At 33.7% G+C, this 14,032-nt stretch overlaps 1 protein-coding gene across 36 annotated transcripts in view; it reads right to left on the minus strand.

Moving 5' to 3' along the window:
* Ppp1r9a (protein phosphatase 1 regulatory subunit 9A) overlaps positions 1-14,032 on the minus strand; it is a 358,246-nt gene that overhangs the window by 85,952 nt on the left and 258,262 nt on the right. For 19 of the 36 annotated variants that reach the window (XM_021242871.2, XM_087204700.1, XM_021242881.2 and 16 more), the window contains 3 exons: positions 11,550-11,685; positions 7,678-7,740; positions 6,556-6,621 (listed from right to left, as the gene is read on the minus strand). In XM_021242871.2, the coding sequence (XP_021098530.1) occupies positions 6,556-6,621; positions 7,678-7,740; positions 11,550-11,685 (265 nt within the window). The remainder of the gene's footprint in view (positions 1-6,555; positions 6,622-7,677; positions 7,741-11,549; positions 11,686-14,032) is intronic. The other 17 variants (XM_087204705.1, XM_087204708.1, XM_087204706.1 and 14 more) reach the window with 3 other exon arrangements.

Here is a 14,032-nt window from a genome sequence, read left to right on the forward strand (position 1 = left end):
GTCTACAGAACGGGAATTAATTTTTGCCAGCTCTTCCTCATACAAAGGACTAACATCAAGAAGATATAAAAGAACTCAAAAAGTGGGCCTCCAAAATCAAAGAGCCAATCAAAAAATGGGCAACTGAAATGAATACGCACTTCACAGAAGAATAAATACAAATACCCAATAAATACACGAGAAAATGCTCATCATCACTGGTCATCAGAGAAATGCAAATTAAAACCACACTGACATACCTTTTTAGCCCAGAAAGAATGGCCATCATAAAAAAATTCTGATAATATCAAATGCTAGAGAGGATGTGGGGGAAAAGGTACTGTATGACAGTGTTGCTGGGAATGTAAACTAGTACAGCCACTATGGAAATCAATGTGGCGATTCCTCAAAAAACTAATAGAAATTCCATTTGACCCAGCTATTATTCTAGGTATCCTCCCAAAAGAGTTAAAAATCATATTACAGGGATACATGCATACTCACATTTAGATCAGCACAATTTATAACAGCTCGATCTTGGAACAGTGCATATGTACATCAACAGATGAATGAATAAGGAAAATGTGCTGTTTCTACACAATGTAGTACTACTCTGCCATAAAGCAAGAAAAACTTGAGCTATTCATAGGTAAATGGATGTAACTTGAGAGTATGTTAAGTGAAATAAGTCAGACATACAAACTCAGATATCACATGGTTTCTCTTACATGAGATAAACAGTGTGCATACATATGTATACACACACACACACACACACACACACATAAAAAGCAAAATAGGAGAGAAATAGGAAGTAGGGAGAAGTTCAAATACTTCTCCAAAATACAAATTCCATTGTTTTAAAAATATTTAATCCATATACTAATTGGTTTCTTCTATACTACTAGCTTATTACAAAGTTTTGTGTTATGTTTGTTTTTTTGTAAGAATCATTTTAGTTTATGTCTTATACTCTGAGTAAACTAGTTTGAAGACAACAATACACAGTGTAATAACTATTGTTATTGTCTTATTATTTGATTAGGAAATTTTGTTTTGTTTCATAAAATAATTATTTAAATTTCTTACTATATTATTTCCACCCCAAAATGCAAGCGTTTTTGAGAATAAAATATATTCCTCCATGAGTCAGTATTTTTAATTCAATTCCTTTTAATTAATGTCATCTATTTACAAACAGATAAATGCTAGTCTTTAGAATTCCGATAAATATATTCTACACCCGAAGGGAACCAACGACCTTCTTTTTCCCATTGGGATCCTGAACTAAATAGTCAACAGGCCAAAGTAGATCTCTATAATTCAAATGTCACACTGCAATTTCAAACTGGCAGTCTTCCTTGAGTTTCATTTTACTGGCCAAGAAAACAAAGAAGCACTTATTCTGATGCCAGGAGAACTGTGGGAAGACACTATGAGATCTGCATTTCCTTGAATTTTTAATCTTCAGAAAGGACAACTACAGGGGCTGGGGATTTAGCTCAGTGGTTTCACCGCCTGCTGTGCAAGGCAAGGACCCAAGTTCAATCCTCAATACCAAAAAAAAAAAAAAAATCTCTAATACGCAACTAATTGAATCTTGGAAAATATGGTGTAGTCACATAGAAATTGATTGTGATTGCAAAAATGATAGAGATCATCAAATTGGACAAGAAATTATAGTTAAAGAATTTAAAATCCAAAACTAAATGAAATCAACAAAAATGTCATTGATGGCATCCTTCTGCATACATAATCTCAATCATATAATCCTCTGCCCTGAGAACATTCTAATTCTTTCCTCACATGACAATCTTGTGCTTTGTGGCAGCAATTCCTTCATGTGAAGGATTTGCAAACCCAGGAGTCAGAGTTCTTTACTCCAATGTCCCTGGCATCTTTAAACGGTATAATCCTAGATCTGATTGCATCCCACCCCTTTCCAAAAACTTCCACAGCCCTGGATAGCCTACAATATATATTCTAAGCCAACAGGTCTGAGGATGGGGAAATCTGTATTTCCAAAGATGTATCATGAGATTCTCATATTAATTTGTTTTCGCTAACTTGAATATCTGGTGGTACATGCATGACTGTCTCATCAGGTGGCTTATATTATTGGTGGTACAAACAAATATAATCATTTTTATCAGTCTTTTTACTAGTCAAATTAATAAAAAGCCACCTGATGGGATAGTCATGCATATACCACTGGTGATTCAAGCAGCTCAGCCATGAGACAAATTACACCCTGATGTGAATGTGTTAAGACAAATCTGAGACACAAGGTTATAAGCTATTTTCTAAGTCCACAGAGAGCAAGAATTACGTCATATTCATTTTACTTCCACGACTGCTAAATACAAGATATTGTCCATGGCAGAATAAGCAGCGACTTTACAAAAAGACTATTTATAAAAGAAAAATGCAATAACACAATGAATAATAACAAAACCACTGCCAAAGAACAACGCAGTCTCTATGTGGCTCTTTTATTGCATTTCAGTAGCTCATCCTTCTGAAGTAACTCTGAGTTTTATCATTCTTAGTTCTTTAATTTTCATTTTACTACATCATTATAAAACTAAACAATGTATCATGATTTTTTTTTTTGGTACCGGGTTCGAACTCATGACCTTGTGCTTGCAAGGCAGGCATGATGCCACTGAGCTAAATCCCCGGCCCATGATCTTTAACTTCATATGAATGGAATCAATCATTCATTCATTCATTTAGGTATTGGGGATTAAACTCAAGGCCTTCATAATGAGCTACATCCCCATCTCTTCTTTTATTTTTTGAGATAGAATCTCATTAAGTCACTAAGATGCCCAGGGCTGGGCTCAAACTTACTATCCTTCTGTCTCAGCTGCCCCGAGTGCTGGGATTACAGGGGTGCACCCTATACCCAGCTAGATGTATTTCTTCATGACATTTGCTTTTATAGTACACTCCAGAAATCGGCACCAACTGTTGTATATCATACCACTACAGGAACACAGCACCACCTATTTACCCATCTGCTTACTGATGAATATCAGGTGTGTTCAACTGTTTTCCATTATAAGACAATATAACACATAGGTGTTATGATTCATGTATATAAAAGTTTTACTGAAGTGTCTAGGAAGAAACACAATTGTTGAATTGATTAAACAGTGCCAAATAGCTTTTCAAAGTTTGGGGACCAATTTATTTTTCTATTTGCAGAGGGTAAGAGTTGTCCTTACTCCACAACTTCCTTGACAATTAAAATATCAGACTTAAAATTACTTTAGTGGGTTTGAAATAGTATTTCACTTTTATTTTTAATTTCTACTTCCTGACTGATAATATAGGTGGGCATCATCAACCACTGAGGTCTCTTCTGTGATATGCCTGTTCAGGTCAATGGCCCAAATATAGTCTTTTCCTTTTGGCTCACAGAAATACTTCTTAAATAATATTCTTTAAATTGCTTATCAAACATTTTCTTCCAGCTTCTAATTTATCTTTTCACTGAAGGTATTCTTTTGATAAATGGAAGTTCTTAATTTTAATGCAATTTTCTCAATCCTTTGGTTTTGTTTTCTTAAGTGTCTCATCTAAGGAACTACTTCTTATATGGAGGTCATAAAAGATACTCTTACCTTTGTCTCCCATAACCCAAAGCAATACCAGTTAGAATATAATAATAATTAAGGATAAAGAAATTAGGATGAGTGAAAGAAGCATGATGTTAAAAAGTACGTTATGATTTTATTCAATCCACAGTCCGGAATGGAAAAATTAACCTATGCTGTCAGAAGGCAGACTGAGTGGCTGCTCCACACCGAGTGACTGCAGAGTTCCATTACATAACTATTTGGTGTAACAAAAATGTTCTTTATCTTCAATGCAGCAGTGCTTACTGACCAAACTCTTAAGTACACTTAAAATTAGTGCATTTCATTGTACATACATTGTCTCTCATTAAAGTTAGCTTTAAAATGTAAATACATAGTGATAAAAGATTTCAAGTTACACATTTAATTAATTTCATGGTCAATTTTACCTCAATATTTTAAAAATATTTCTTTAGGAGATAGAACTTTGGAACTCAATCATAAGTTTTTCATACTTAATAGCAGTATCAGTATATAATACTTACTTTCATACTATCAGTAAGTATGAAATACATACTTTCATACTTACTATCAGTATCAGTATATAATGAATGGAGCTTTTATCAAGACTGACAAATTCCCATGATAAGGCAGCTTCCACACATTAATCCTTGGTCAGGTTGCCATTGGTCTTTATTGCTCATGAAAATGTATTTCTCTCACTGAAGGCTATTTTAAAATTAGTTCACTGGAAAAAAGGTCATTTATGCAGTACTGATCTTAAAACAATTCAGTCAATCTTGACTCTTCTGTTACTATTAGAGGCTTACTCAGGATGAGAAGTGATGTCGATCTGAGTCACTAGGTTGGTATTTTGAAGGTTTCAAATGGATGGAATGTGCATATTCATTTCTTTTCTAGTTTCACACACAGAGGATTTCAGGATAGTGTGATAGAGAAAGGGTATTCTTCCAAATTCAAGGTCTCTCAAGACATTTGTAATGAAGTAGCCAGCAAAAGCTCACAGAAAGTGCTCAATTATAAAGCACCCAAGGGCAAGTACAGATTATTCCTTGAGTCCTTTCCTTACCTCCAATCTCTGACACTGCTTTTACTCTTGTATTCTACACTATTCTTCCCTCATCACTTATTTTCGAGCAAACTTCATTCTCATTTGACTCTGCTCTCCAATTTTTAACTTAACCGCCTTTGTGTAATTTAATTTGGTTCAATTTCTTTGCTTCCTCTAATTTTCCCAGTGCTGTGCTCATTACTGTATGTGTTAAAAATCAAACAGCATTTAATACCTGTCATTGGACAGATTATAGGTGAATGGGGGAAACTTTCGTGTAAATAATGATGAGAGACCCTGTGTTACTGATGCTTTAAAAAAACAAAAGGCCCCTAGCTCAGATGAGAAGGCCCAAGAAGGCTTTGTGGGGCTGAAACCTAAACAGAGTCCTGAAAAGCTAATATGATTAAAGCTAATATGATTCAAGGTGGAGAAAACAGGAGGAGCAAAGCCAGGGTAAAGCAGGGGATCCTGATGCCCTATGGGAAGGTAAGCTGGCTTGCCAAACTAGTGGGGCCATCTCTTTCTGTGACTATTAGCATTCCAGATCTTTTTGGTAAAGATTCATATCAAACTTAATTTTTAAAAAATAAAATGTTTTTAAAGTTAGAAAAAGATTGTCATTTGTGTTGTTTCTATGTTATCTGTTTAATACTACCATAAATTTCATAGTTCATAGTATAATATAGTATTGTTTCAGCATGGTTTCCAGGGAAGTCAAAGTCTATGCTTTCAGAGGAATTTAATGTCCTGAAAGAAGCTGATAGTTTTCTCATTTTACATGTAGCCATGAAAAAATAATATCACAGTGTGGCAGCTGGAAAAAAGCAAGAAAACATACTCAAAAGGGCTGCATAATTTAAAAAAAATTATACAAAGAAAATGTGCTACAAAAAATGACATTGTTTGGGTTGAAGATTCCTCTATTAATTCTATTTCCCTTGACCCTATCATTTCCTTATCTATGTTCAGTGTTACAAATAATAGTAATACTTCCATATACAGAGAATATTCTTCCAGTGGACCGTTCAAGAAGACCATGTCCACCCTCAGGGCCAGTGTGTGTGTATGTGTATGTGCATCCAGTGTGTATGCAGTTTGCTGAGGTCACAGCAAGCATGGAGAGATACATCAAGCAACAAAATGTTTTCTAAGAACCCTGGGATTGTACGTTTCGATGAGGATTATATTCATAAATTTGAGAAACACAAACCAAAGGACACAATTACAATTTAATAATTTTAAATATCCATTAAAATTGGAGTGTGTGAACAATTATTAAAACATTTCAATTTTCTTATTCTTCAGGCTGCTTTTATCACCATCAGCTGGTTGGCCTCTTAAACACATCAGACCTCCATTTAAGCACCATTATCTCTATGAGATTATTCATTTAAAATAGAATACTTCCTCATACATTTTGGGATGTCTACCCTGTAAATCATGCAAATAAATAAATAGTACAATTTAAAGATACATGCATTTAGTGTTTGGAAAAAAGAAAGAACTTTCTATTGGAAAATCCTTTAAAAAACACTGGATTTCAAAACAATATAAATCACTATGTACCCTGTATTATTAAAACCGCATATAGCTGCTATGCTGGATATCATTTTTTCCCTTTAATTTGAATCACAAAATATTTTAAATGTTAGGGGTTAAAAACATTCATGGTTAAATGTTAGGAAGTGAGTCCAAACAGCAGAACCTATACCTAATGTATGTGCCATGATTCAGAATTAAACCTTTGTTCAAATCATTATTTTAAAATTATTGCTCCACACACAAAACACAAAGGTCTAGAGAAGCTCTTCAGGGCAGAGAGTTAATAAGACACACAGAATATTTAATTTTAAACATGAAGCGGGAAGATACAGACAAAAATTATTTTCTATCAAAAAACAAAACAAAACACCAAACCTTAAGGAAATTGTTGTTACTGTTATTGCAGTTGCCAGATACTCCTTGCAATTCAGCCACAGTGTTCTAAAATGGTTGACAGAAACAGTTAAAGAATATCCCACTCCCTGCCCCACCCAGAGAACAGTGTCCAGGTAAAGGACAGAAAGACACTGAAGTTTTAGTGCTTGCTGTAACACACACCATCTGTACCTTGGTTAAAAAATATCCTACTTTCAGTTTCTCCATGTTATACATACAATATAAAATATACTTTGTTATTAAATCCACAGTATTAGAATACCATCCATAATAACTGCAACCCCTTCCTGACACAATCTATTTTCTACTAGGAATAGCAAACAGATGAGTCAAATTTAATGTTATCCTCTTAATGCTTTTCACATAAAAATTACATTCTTTTTTTTTTTTTTGGTACCAGAGACCAAGCTCAGGACCTTGCACTTGCAAGGCAGGCAGCGGCACCACTGAGCCAAAACCCCAGCCTAAAAATCACATTCTTATGTAAACCATAGCTCCCATTAATATTTCTGCCACTACTCAAGCAATAAAAAATGCATATTTAGGTAAATACCTGCTTTCAATTTTATCTCATATTTTTAAAGATTCTACAGCAACAATCCTGTTGTAATATTGTTAATTTCCAATAATGAATACAAATTATAAAAGAATGACATGTTTTAAGAGAGGGGGCTTCAGTTTCTGAAGTGATATTTAAACTTATTATGAATTACTGCCTAACGAAACTTTGAAATGCCATCTGAAATAGAAGACTTTACAATGCAATAAATATTTTAGTTTAAAAAAATTTGGAGAAACCAAATTTTGAAAGTACATGCAATATTACTCATTTTAATTTTAATGACCATATGTTTCCTAATTCATAAAACGCATACAGTACCAACCTGTTCAGATTGTATTTCCAACGTGAAGCCACAGCACTTTAAATTGTATAACATTATTTGATAGAAAGATACCCATAAAAGACAAAAACACTACACAGAACATATGCCAGAGTTACATCATCTCACTACTAAAATGATATTAAATGTTGATAGTTGAGTTAATACAGGAGATTAGCTGTTATTAAAAATTAAATTCTAGTTGAAAAATTTATCATACCCCCATAATTTCATGGCACAGTGCTGACTGTCTGAGTGGTTTATTGAAATCCTCCATGGTTACCTTTCAAATTTTTAAAAAAGAAAAAGAAAAAACCAAATAAACAGTAATTATATTAAATCCAGAAATGCAATCAATCACAGATACACTCAGATATATATTTACAATTTTTCACTGGTTTACATTTTCATGTCCCTCTTCCTTATAGGGTACTTACTCCCTTTTACTCTTCAGCCTTTGGGTCAGAGCCATTTTTTATTCTTTATTTTTTAGATCTGAATGTTTAACAGTGAGTAAACAGAAATAGAAATATATAAAATCAAAATGGAACCGGCTTTTTGCTTATTTTAAACTCTTCTATTTTAAATATTTGGAGTAAACAATAGAACCTTAAATAGTTTGAGGATTATCTATACATTTCAAATGCTATCAAAGTATTACTTGTTTTCTAAAGTAAAACAGATATATATAAGCATAAATAATACACCATTAAGAAAAATACAAACTAGGATGTTATTCCTAAACTATTTTCACTCTATCTGTTCTTTTTTATACAGAACCAATATACTTTAAAATTTCAGAATATAATCCTCACATTGTGATGTTTTCCATGTAGCCAATTCAAGCAAGCAATACCTTTTTGTCAATGTGACAAGTTCCAAGTTGGAATCAACCTTGGACGGTTTGGTCAACAACAGAAGCTTGGTGTCAGCAAATAATATGAATCTAAGAGATGGCTCTGGCAATTAGCCAGATGGACTTGGTAACTCTGTATCTAAGTAGAAATTTTCTTGGATCAGAGCAGGGGCTTTCACAGGGGATGTTATCAGATAAAAGCAATTTTAACTCTGGAATCACAAGATGATTCTATAAAATGAGAAAAGTAAAAACTGAAGTGACTGATTATACACATTTAGGGCCTATGTTAAAAAATATACCAATAAAGTGGTAAATTACATGAAATCACATCAATTATTTAAGGACAATTAATCTACTGACTATCCAATATTGGTTTTCCTCAGTTCTTTCACCTATTGGATGTTTTATTTTCTGTTAAGAGTGAAAGAAAGTAAGTAGAAAGTAGGAATGTAACATTCAAAACCAGTGAATTTAATATTTGATAACATTAGTAAAAAACTGAGTTAAGTAGTAACAATGAAAGTCTTAACGTCAGAGTTAATTTTCATTATAAGTACAGCTTTCATCTCTCCTATGGAAAGAAAGTTAGGAGCTAGTTTTACTAGGGCATATTTAAGTAAGGCACAGTGCAACAGACAAGAAAGAGGGGAAAAAGTCAGGATATGTCAGAGAAATACAAAGAAAAAGACTAGCATTTTCAGTAAAGTAAGAGTTACTTGGAATAACAGCAAGCATCTGACTTCTATAACCTCTAAAAAAGAGAATGTTTATCACAGAAGTGAATTCTAAGTTTTCAAACATTTCTATACTCAATTATTCTTCTTTTAAACTCTATGAAGATGATGCTTATGATTTGCTGCCTAGAGTAAAGTAATTCCCATATATTCAATTTTCTTATTACTAAAACTACTGAACAAAAGAACCACAGAACCTAAGTATTAAAAGAAAACTCATTCCTCAAAACAGGAATCCTCTTAACATCTTTTGTTGCTCAGTGATCCATCAAGAGTGTTCTGTTACACTCTATTCAAAAACAAGGCAGAGTCCAGGTTTGGAGCCAGGAAGATTCTATTCTATTCTAATTCTAACTGCCAATTACTGGTACTACAACTCGAAGGAAAACCTCAGCTGAAGCTTCTGTACTGCTAGAAAAACATATATTCTTAATATTTGTTGCTTTAAAGATTAAGTGAGACCATGTAGGAAGGGTATCTTCTCTCACAATGTCTGGCACTATTTAGTTATACCTCTACCCATAAAAATAGCTCATCAGGTGACAATTAACTACTTCCTGTGTAAAAAATAGGCAAACAAACTCATTAGCAATCTTCCAATTGGTATACAGTATGTTTTTAAGTATGAATGTGGAATAAAAATATTCTTTTTAACATTTATTCACTATATCAAATATATAACTTCTATCTAGCACATATTCCAAAGATACACACACACACACACACACACTCTCAGACGAGCATCAGCTGCTTGGGTTGCAAACTTCTGGTGATACATGTGATTAATTCTGCAAAATAACCAGAGGAAGATGTGATATGTGGCCTAAAAGCTTCACCCGGGGAGCTTTTAAGACAGGTTATTTTACCTTCTCTCTTTCTTTGTTAGACTTGATGTCTTGCATTATACTTATGGAATGACAGACACTAGAAGAGTTTCAGCGATCTGTCCCCATCCCTATACTTAAAGGCAAGGATACAGAGGCACCAAGACAAGAAATATTAGCCTCCTCTCCTTCCACCATTTGATGTCACCATACTCCCCTGAATCTTGGGTGTAAAAATCTTCATCTCGGAGGGTGAAGAGGCAAAAACCAAACCTGCAGAGAATAATTCTATAATCCTACAGTAGGGGTGCAGCCAAAGCAAATCAACATCTCTAATAAAACACAAAACATTGGAGCAGAGAATTGTAAACTAGGTAAGAACCAAGTTCAAATATTTGAGAAATCAGCATTGTAATTTTAGAATCCAAACTAACATATTTTCATATGTAGCCATCAGTGCAATTTAAAAAAACTTTCCATTTGAAATGGACTCTGCAAGTGAAAAAGTAAATTAATAAAATTCCAAGAGGATATTCTTATAAAGAGTGTCTAATCAAAAGTTAATTGATATACCACTTCTAATTTTCCATTATAATAAACAGAGGATACATCCACTTTATCCTATAAACATAAAACAGTATACATTTGTGCTAAAACATCTGAGAATAAACACAAAGGAAAAATATTTAAATGTCCACTTATTAATCTTCTCTCTGTTCTGACTAAAAAATAAAAAAGTTCTGGAAAAATAATATATTCAGGTGAGCAGAGGCTAAACATACAAAATTTTACTGTTTACATCAGCTGACATAAAGAATACTTGTTTTATTCAAATATTTACTAGCTATAAAGTACTACAACTAAATTGTTGATGGATCTTTTGACATGCCAATATGAAACACCCGCATGTTTGAATGTGTTTAGCATGCAGTATGCTGTCCTATTTTATCAGTGTACACTGGCACTGACATTAGAAATAGACCAGCATCTGTACTACATTACAGAACATAAGGGTGCTAGAGAGCCATTTTCACTTGGGAGCTAGCAATCTACTCATTTACTTGATTTTCTACAGAAAGTGGAAGGAAAATTATTGCAATATGTATCTATTCCATGGAACATGTGCTAGTGGAAAAGCTTTGCTCTGCATTATGTTAGACAAATAATAGTGAGCAGATCCAAAGAACTTTGGGGGCACTCTGGAAACCATCAGCAATCTTGTGTATGTAAGGGTGTGTATTTTCACTTAAAATGTTTACTGTTTTTATTATTTATTTATTTATTTATTGAAAAAGCATTACATACTACTATAGAACATCTGGAAAAGATAGAAAAAAATAGAAAGCACAGAGAAAAAACCCACCTAATTCTAGGAATAAAAGTAACCAGCACTCACATTTTAGTGTTTTTACCCCTTTTTGTCTCTATAAATTTCTATATAATGGTATGGTAAAAGATAAGACTCATTTGTTTCCACAGTTTTCATACTGTAAATAGGATTCCCATGACTTGATTCATAGTTTCTGCAAATGGTATTTTTGTTCTGTGAGGATGAATTTTTAGCTCACTGTAGACACATTCTCCTTCAGAAACTGCAAAGATCCTACCGCACGCTTATGCAATAGTAGGAGACAACATCATGAGAAGAAATGCAGCACACAGCTCTGTCCCCCACCTCATCATCATCCGCATCGTACTGGGCGTAGTGCTGCTCCATCAACTCCCTCTGGCGCCTCTCTTGCTCCAGGGTCTGACTTATCAGCTGCGCAACCTCACTCACTTGTCCTGGTTTTTCTCTCCCAATAACAAATCTGTAGAAAGGTTAAGGAAGACTACTATAGTTATGACTCTCCAACCAAAAGGAGGGCTAAGAAAAGTAACCACACTTGACATTTTAGCAGATCTACCAAGCCCCCTAAAAAGTAGTATCACCCATGTACTTTAAGTGGCGTACCTCGGTGGGAGGAAAAGTTAGTAATGGAAGGGATATTTACAGACAGCACATGGAGAGGGAAAGGGGGAACATTAAAGATTAACACTTTGGGAAAAGCCATAAAGATGAAATCCATTCTTTTTGGTTTTTTGGCACAAGGTATCACTATGTACTTTATAAATCTTTGATACTCTAAAAAATGGAATGAAACAATTTTCTGTTAAGTTCCTAAAACTTTGCTGATAGGAAAGGGAAACAGAACTAATATATTTTTTGTTTTTAGAAGAAGTTCTTTTGAGGGAAATGATGGTAGAAGAAAGAGTGTAGTCCAAGAAATAAAGGAATAAAGGGAACTGTTAATAATAATTCCTATGGGGGGAAAGGAAAATATTTACTTATTACAAGCAACATTTATGACACTTTCTGCTCAAAACATGTTTTGCTCAAGCAGTAAATATTCACTAATATTCATGGTTTCATATTAATATATCATTCTAATTTTGGGGGGTGGAGGACAGAGTCTTGCTATGTCGTTCAGGCTGGTCTTGAACACACTGTGTAGCCCAGGCTGGTCTTGAACTCACAACAATTCTCCTGTCTCAGCCTCCCAAGTGCTGGGATTACAGAGTGAGCCACGATGCCTAATTATTCTCTTTTTCTAAAATCACAAAAAATATGCCTGAAAATATAGTTTCTAAGTATCACTTAACATTATTTTGAATGTGACTCTTAATTTATTCTTGCTTCTGTACTTAATTGATGGTTTCCTTTAAGGAGCTGTATTCAATCAATTTTAAGTGACACAGACCACCATTTTCTGCACAAATACACTAAAGATCAAAATTCTTACACTTAGATGTTTATAACTGTCTTTTTAGAATATTCTGAAACAAAGCTTAGCTTTGAAAATATGCATGGGTATTCATTATCTTTTGAATTATTTTCCTTTGAGAATCAAGTATAGGCTTTTTACTTTCTTTTTTTTTTTGGTACCAGGGATTGAACTCGGGTCCTTTCGCTTGCGAGGCAGGTGGCGAAACCACTGAGCTAGATCCCCAGCCCAAGTACAGACTTTTTAATACTAAAACTTTTCATCTTATTCAGATATAATTTGTACACAGTAAGACATCTATTTTAAAAGTGACAAATATGTAAACTGGCAATCACTATACCAATGAAGATACAGAACATTTCTACAAATCCAATATATTTCCTCATACCTTTTTCCAGAAAATCATCTTCATCCTGGGCCCATATGAATCTTTCCTAGAGTTTCATATATAAATGAAATCACAAGAGTGGTTCTACCCTCTTTGGCTCATTATAATGGGTTGGAGATTTATCCATGTGCTCCAAGTATCAGTAATTTGATCATTTTTAACCAATGAAGAGTAAGTATTTTGTTGTATGGGATATATCACATTTGGTTGATCTATTCTTCTGATAGATATATAGGTGAGTTTCAGATATTATACACTAAATTACTATAAATACTTGTGTGCAAGTCTTTGTAGATGTTTTCATTTCCCTTAGGCAAATAACTAGTAAAGAAATTGGTGAGTCATATGGTAAATGGAAACTTAACTTTCAAAGAAAATTTCAAAGAAACTGGGAAATTGATATTTGTTAATTGTGACAGTTAATTGTAGTGTCAACTTGAATAAGTTACAGTAAGTGATATTAGTTTTTAATTTAGGTTTTGAGCTATTGGTTGTGAGAGTAAAAAATATAACTGATATTTTGGACTTGTGTAGTGTGACCTTTATTATTTTTTTCCTTAAATTCTTTTATTGGTACATTTTAGGTATACAATACGTTTACATTTATCATTGGGTGCTTGTACCTGTACATGTAACTTGGTTCTTATTCTGTTTCTCATTACCTGTGCACCCTTTATGCCCTCGACCCTTCCCTATTTACATAGACTTTGTTTCCATTTTTTTTCCCTCATTATCTTTCCTTTCCCTTCTTGCCTTTCCCCTTCCCCTCTGACCACCCCTACCCCTTTGGACCTTTTCTTCCTGTTTCAAATTATCAATTATTCATTTTAATCCTTATTTACACTTTCACTTTCTCACACTAGAGAAACGATCTGGTATTTACCCGTGTGTCCTATTTATTGAACTTAAGAGTATGCCCTCAATATGCATCCACTTAGCTATAAATGTCTCTAGTTTCTCATTCTTTATGGCTGAGTAGTACTCCATTTTATTAAAAAACCACAT

This window comes from Heterocephalus glaber, unplaced genomic scaffold (genome assembly GCF_053883595.1).
Source record: "Heterocephalus glaber isolate CG9 unplaced genomic scaffold, H.glaber_assembly_v1.0 deba00000546, whole genome shotgun sequence".
In the NCBI taxonomy this organism is placed as follows: Eukaryota; Metazoa; Chordata; class Mammalia; order Rodentia; family Bathyergidae; genus Heterocephalus; species Heterocephalus glaber.